The sequence below is a fragment of the Entelurus aequoreus genome, linkage group LG02, assembly GCF_033978785.1.
Source record: "Entelurus aequoreus isolate RoL-2023_Sb linkage group LG02, RoL_Eaeq_v1.1, whole genome shotgun sequence".
NCBI lineage: Eukaryota > Metazoa > Chordata > Actinopteri > Syngnathiformes > Syngnathidae > Entelurus > Entelurus aequoreus.
In genome coordinates, this window is record NC_084732.1 from 30,575,356 (window position 1) to 30,583,104 (window position 7,749).

At 36.8% G+C, this 7,749-nt stretch overlaps 1 protein-coding gene across 4 annotated transcripts in view; it reads right to left on the bottom strand.

Annotated features, from left to right (window-relative positions):
• Nucleotides 1-7,749, bottom strand: part of LOC133632498 (transmembrane protein 266-like) — a 125,273-nt gene that overhangs the window by 70,402 nt on the left and 47,122 nt on the right. For all 4 annotated transcript variants that reach the window (XM_062024972.1, XM_062024964.1, XM_062024955.1 and 1 more), the window contains exon 3: nt 1,644-1,835. In XM_062024972.1, the coding sequence (XP_061880956.1) occupies nt 1,644-1,835 (192 nt within the window). The remainder of the gene's footprint in view (nt 1-1,643; nt 1,836-7,749) is intronic.

Sequence of the window (7,749 nt, forward strand, 5' to 3'; positions counted from 1 at the left end):
GTTTATGCGTGTGCTACTGGCATTATGTGCATTAATCGTTCAACAGCCCTTGTATTCACTTATTTTTTATGACAGCTAAATATGCTAAATCAGACTTAAACTTTAAACTTTTGGATTTGTTTAAAAGGGGTACTGCTGGCATTGTGTGCCTCTACGTTAATGTTATTGTGCTTTTCAACCTGTGTGCGATGTCGTTGAACTAACAGCAAACATCTAAAATATGTACCACCTTTTCTGCAAAATAAAATCACAATCTTTAGACTAGGGCTGGGCGATATGGCCTTTTTTTAATATCGCGATATTTTAAGGCCATATCGCGATACACGATATATATCTCGATATTTTGCCTTCGCCTTGAATGAACATTTGATGCATATAATCACAGCAGTATGATGATTCTATGTGTCTACATTAAAACATTCTTCTTCATACTGCATTAATATATGCTACTTTTAAACTTTCATGCAGAGAAGGAAATCACAACGGTGTTTATCTGGAAATGTTTGCCTCGGCATTTTGATGGTGTGGGCGTGTGGCACCGAACGGAGATGTTGATATGCGGAGTAAGCACTGTTCATTCTCTAGCAGCTGACTTTTCAAATGATGCTACATATTAGCAGTAATGCTACTTTTTATAGCAACGCTTTTTCCCCACACTTGACAAATTACGGTTGTCAGTTCGACATATTCCCACTTGAAGCCAAACCACCGCCAGATGATGGACCCCCTGCTGTTTTATGGGGGAATTAATTAGTCCTTCATTTGTTACCAGATTCGCACCTTCTCTCTCTCGTATTACCACTAGCATCACAGCTAACGTTAGCCATGCTGCTACCTCTTTGCTGCGCAAGGGCGCATACGTATGTGACGTATGTAAGAAGGTGCGCTTGTCTGTCTGTGAGAAGGAGACACAGGAAAGAGCGAGGAGAGCCTGTAGTGTAATGCCAGCAGCTAAAAGCAACTGCGTGAGAACGTATACTCGACTATCACAATATAGTCATTTTCTATATCACACAGAGACAAACCCGCGATATATCACGTATATCGATATATCGCCCAGCCCTACTTTAGACAAACAACAGAAACTATTTTTAGCACGCTGGTGTGCTGCAGGGAGGCGGTGGACCATCACGACTGCAGCACATTCATGCATCTAGTATGATCCTAATGCAGGAAAATGCTTATTGAAATACTTATTTTCATAAACATATTTTCATTTTAAAAAAACGCCAGCAGACACCAAAAATAATCAATTCAATTAGTTTTAATCAGGCCCTTAAGTCATCCAGCAGCTATACAATTATAAAATAATATTGCTGAATAGAGTATTGTAAATATTTTAATTTTTGAAAGTCCAAACATGTTGCCACACATACGTGGACGGAGGATAGTCTGTCCATCGTCTGTCTTTGCAGCACAAGAACCTCTTTTCTCACAGTCGTGTGCGTACTATCAGTGCATATACTTTTCAGAAGAATTAAATAGTAGCACTCCAAGAACAGTGATAAATCACTATTGCACGTGCTGAATGATTATATTTGCATCTCCTCCACCCAGTATTGTAGGAGTTCTGATGCATATACAGATCATGAAGACAGACATTCTAAATGGATCACCTCAGAAAGTAAACTCTTTGCACTCACCCTTCTCTGGTTTCATCCTCATCTGCGTTGGACAGGAGCTGCGAGCCGGCCAGTGAGAGGTCCAATGCTGCGAGGGGAAGATCTCGATAGCCGAAACTCACTAGCTGGACCGGAGGAGCCAAGCACTGGTTCTCATCATCTACCTGCTGGGAGATGACTTCCAAGTCGGACAGAGCTCCAGCTTCCACGTCCCTTGTTGGATGAAATCATAAGAATAGATTCCGATCAGTTTATTAGTTTACAACAAAATAATCTGAAAACTCATGGAATGCCAAGCTATACAGTTCCACTGTAGCACTTTACAGGGCATTAAAACGTATGACAAAATAATTTGTAACTAACCCCACACAAGGTAAGGTTTTTTTTTTCAACATTAGCTCTGTATGCTGAATCTGGTGGTCACTGCCTGACCTGACCACTAAATAAAGAGTTTGATTCATTCTCAGTCCAGATTAGCCTTGAAAAAAAAAAATATATATATATATATATATATATATATATATATATATATATATATATATATATATATATATATATATATATATATATATATATATTTGGTCCATTTGCAAACCCCACTACAATGTTCTTTAGAAAAGAGTTAAGTATTAATGGTAACTGCAGTAAAACTGTCAACGGTTATTATTACAATTTTAAATTAAAAGTATCGAAAAACTGTGATTGATAGCCACACGCTCGCTAGTTTAAATGCTAACATAAACACAAGAGAAGACAATAACTTCTTTCCCAATTAAGAAACGGCATTCCTCAATCTAAACTTGTACTAAACGTATACAAACACATTGGTATCTGGCCATCTAAGCTATTCTACAAGTTGCAAGTTCAATGTGTGTATACTAATTTAAATAATAATGATAACCGTGATATGAAATAAATATGTTACTAACCTAGTATTGTTTGCATAATCCCTCTAACTAATTAATTGATGGAATGAATAACTAACTACTTGACATTCATACTGACATACTAAATAATAAGATGACAAACTAAAAAACAGACAAATAGGTAAATGTGCATACTAACTAAAAATGTATTAACTGACTAACAGACAGACTGACAAACTGACTGATTGAAGAACAAAGTAAGAAACTCATCAATGGACTGGAAAACTACATTAGAAACTAACTGACCAACAGAAAAACTTGTCAATTACCTGAGTAACAAACTGACAAATACTGACTGATGACTAACTGATGATCTAAGAGACATACTATCTAAGCAACTGATCAAAAAACTAATAAATGAAATAACTAGCTGACAAACAAACTAACTGATTATCTAACAAAGAGTTAAACTGAACATAATATCCAAAATGCTAGCAAACAGAATAAATAACCAGTTGACTAAGAAAATAACTCACAAAGTATACTCTAAAAACAAATTCATAAACTGAGGAACTGACTAACTGCTCAACTAATCAAGCTAAGTGAAAAACTGAGCAATGAGAAATGTATTTTGCCCGCATGACAAACTAACTAAAAAAACTAACCAAAAAAATTGGGAATTGACGACCCAACTAACAAAAGAACTGATCAACTTACTTACAAACTCACAAAACAAATATTAACTAAATATAGTACACATAAACAAACTGACAAACCAAGTGACACTAACACCAATCTATTAGGTGACTGACAAACAGCCAATTAGTGGAAAACTGACTAACAAATGATTTAAATAGCTAACTGACAAGCCAAGTCTCACATTAATAAACATTAAAATCTAAGTGTCACAAACTGTTGGTGACGAACCCCAAGATGCAGAGAAGGCAGGCTTGGTACAGGAAAACATGATTTAATGTTCACAATAAAGCAAAAACACAAACCAGGAACTAGGAACAGGCAAAATGGAAACAGGAACCAGAAAACAGAAAAACTGGAAATAGCTAATGGCTAACAGGATCTGGCTAACAGGAAAACAAGAAGCTAGGAGAAAGCAAACTACAAATAACTATCAGGAACAGCTTACCGCTATGACGACAAGTAGTAATGACAATCACATCGACAATACTCCAGCCCAGACTGGCTGGCAAGGCAGGTTTAAATAGCATCTGGCTGATTGACACCAGGTGTGGCCAGGTGCCAATCAGCCGCAGATGAGGGAAAACAGCGCTCAGGGAGACAAGCAGGAAACAACCAGAATAAAAGCGCTGACAGGAAATAAAGACAAACAGAGGGAAAACTACATCATAACCAAACTATCAGGGACAAGCCTGACAGTAAGAAACTCAGGACTAGTTCACTCACTAACTAACCAACAGATGAAGTGGTCAACTAACTAATCAAATAAATGACAGAATAACCATCAAACAGACACATTTGAATCACTAACTGAACAACTGACAAACAAACGGACACAGTAACAGACACACTAATTGAATGAAGAACTACCTAACTCATAGCAACAGACAAAATAATAAATTGTCAAACAAAATTTAACTGACAAGCCAATTCTGCACCAATGAAACCTACAACCATAATAATAAACATATTGTTACATTTATCTTCAACAGTTACAAACCCTGATGTCTGGTTCTCAGTAGATTGTTCAGGTTCCTAATGAAGTGCCCAATGAATGTACATGAAAGGTGCTGCCAAGACAAAGCAAATAATATCTTACTAGCAAAAAAAGCAGTGCAGATGAAGAAACTTTAATTATTCCGCCGGGCAACATGAAGAACACATTCTTATTCACTGAGGTGCCCTAAGGGCATCGACGCAGGGTCAGTGCCGAGGGTCTCGCACACACACCCACTCTGCACCGTGAAGCAAGTGAACGCTCACACAGCTTAGCACCACCAGAGAAGTCGGCGGTCTGACGTTGCATCGCTCGGAGGGACCGTAATAACTGGGGCGTGTCTTGCTGGAAGTGCAGCACTTGCATACATTTGTGACCACCACTTTAAAGCATGCTGAAGCAGAGCACTGTCTTTATAATACAGGTTACTGGACTCTAGGCACTAATAGCACTTTAAGAAGTGTGAAAGTTTATATATATATATATATATATATATATATATATATATATATATATATATATATATATATATATATATATATATATATATATATATATATATATATATATATATATATATAATAGGGCTGTCAAAGTTAATGCGATATTAACGTGTTAACTATACATTTCAATAACAGCACTCATTTTTTTAACGAGCGATTAACGCACACCTGTCCATTTTGACCCACGGGGAGTGCCGTAGCGGGGGGAACTTGGTTGTAGTTCACTTGTTATTCATGAGGCACAAGTGAGCAGAAATGGACAAAGGAAAGTCATCTACCTTATGGAAATATCAGGTTCAAGGTGTTCTCCCGACAAGAAAGGACTCTTTTTCGCTGTGAGAAGAGGCGACATCGCTGCAGCAAACGCCTGCTGCGCGCATAGTTCAGGTGGGTGGTGCCCCACTTCCGTGTTCAGATTACGGTTAAGGTGCAGTAATAACATAACATTTAGATTGTTACTGTGACCGATTGAGTAAGTAAGATGACATAAAAGTTCAACAGAAATGAAAGACAGTCGGCAGGAGGTCGAAAGGAGACCTTTATATTGCAGTCGATCCGACATTAAAACATGTCAGGACACTTTCACAAACCAATCATGTTTCCAGCTTCAAAATAAAAGCTAAGCTATACATCCTGTTTAACTACATTTACAAAATAAAAATGTTTAATACTACGATCATGCTTTGTCAAAAGGGATGGGCACCGGATCCGATAATTGCTCCCGGGTACCTATTCCCGTAAGATCCAGCGTTGCCATGTGCATTCGGTGCCTGGGTTGCGCGTGATGTCACGTCCGTTTGAATTAGCACTTGTGAGTGGCGAGTACTTGCTAGCACTTGAGAGGAAAACAGGCGATTTCGAAGCGGACATGCTCTTAGCAATCTTGCAAGTGTGGCTTATCTTTTGCAAATGCGATGGCCATGCAGATTACCCTCGCTGCTTTTGTGAGGCAAAAATCTAGGCAAGTGGTGGGAATACTTCCAATCTGAGGAAACACCTGGTTAAACACAGGAATTTTTCTCATGACTGAAGTGTGCAGCCACGTTAGATGTACGGCTGCAACTCCTGCATTTGGCACCTTTAGCGACTCGGCTGCAGTCATCAACACAGGGAAGAAATGGCGTTAACAATAACAGCGACATCATCATCCACTACGTCTGCTCCAGGTAAAAAGGCTTCTGTATAAGAATACATTAAGTTTGCATTTTAACTCTCAATAGTTATCATAATCAGCTCCGTTTCTAGTGCTGTACTTTGTAATGTTAATGTAAAGTTTTTGCTTCACTTTTATTTGTAGTTTAATACTTTTGAAAAAAAAATTCTGGCTGGCTAAAATATTGAGTAATTTATTTTAGAACATGTTCTGGTTGAGTCTTCAATTACAAAAATGATTAGCAGGCGGAATATTACATTTTATTAATTAATAAAGAAGGTTAAAACATTGCCATGCAGCAATATGAAGACCATTACTTGTACAACATGTAATGTACAGAATATCAGAAGCATTTATTCAGGTAGAAATATCACAGATTACAGCTGGGATAGGCTCCAGCCCTCCGTGACCCCAAAAAGGACAAGCGGTAGAAATTGGATGGGTGGATATTACACAAACATCTTTGACAATGAAAGCATGATCATAACAATCAACATTTTGTGTTATTTATAAGTGAAACTCCTATCTAAACATGGAAGTGTAGATCCTCCTCTGAATGCAGGGTGCTCCTAAAGCAGGAATAGAAATTCTGTATTTCTACAAAATACAAAATCTAACAAGACACAAACACAGAGTAGGCAATTTTTTAAATTATCATTAAATCATGTTTTTGTTTTTTGTGTTGAGCTTTTTAAAAAAACATTCAGTTTAAAAGACATTTTATTAAAGCAAATTAATTGTCTGTTAATGGTGTTAAAACTTGAAAATTATTTGTCTAGGCTACACCTATTAATGATGAAAAATGTAATATATCTGCGATTATTTTTTAGTAAACTACTAACAAATTCGATTAATCACAATTAAATATTTTAATCGTTTGACAGCCCTAATATATATACATATATATATATATATATATACATATATATATATATATATATATATATATATATATATATATATATATATATATATATATATATATATATATATATATATATATATATATATATATATATATATATATATATATATATATATATAAGTGAAGTGTGAAGTGAATTATATTTATATAGCGCTTTTCTCTAGTGACTCAAAGCGCTTTACATAGTGAAACCCAATACCTAAGTTACATTTAAAGGCCTACTGAAATTAATTTTTTTTATTTAAACGGGGATAGCAGATCTATTCTATGTGTCATACTTGATCATTTCGCGATATTGCCATATTTTTGCTGAAAGGATTTAGTAGAGAACAACGACGATAAAGATTGCAACTTTTGGTATCTGATAAAAAAAGGCTTTCCCCTACCGGAAGTAGCGTGACGTAGTCAGTTGAACATATACGCAAAGTTCCCTATTGTTTACAATGATGGCCGCATGAAGTGAGAGAGATTCGGACCGAGAAAGCGACAATTTCCCCATTAATTTGAGCGAGGATGAAAGATTTGTGGATGAGTAAAGTGCAAGTGAAGGACTAGTGGGGAGTTGAAGCTATTCAGATAGGGAAGATGCTGTGAGAGCCGGGGGTGACCTGATATTCAGCTGGGAATGACTACAACAGTAAATAAACACAAGACATATATATACTCTATTAGCCACAACACAACCAGGCTTATATTTAATATGCCACAAATTAATCCTGCATAAAAACACCTGCGTGTTTGTTACGCTAGCTCCTAGCTCTTCTGCTAGCTCCTAGCTCCATAGAACACGCCAATACAATTCAAACACCTGATCAACACACACAATCACTCAGCCCAAAAGACCGTTCACCTAACCCAAGGTTCATAAAGCTTATATATTTTTAAAAAGTTACGTACGTGACGCGCACATACGGTCAAGCTATCAAATGTTTAGCAGCCAAGGCTGCATACTCACGGTACCTGATATTCAGCTGGGAATGACTACAA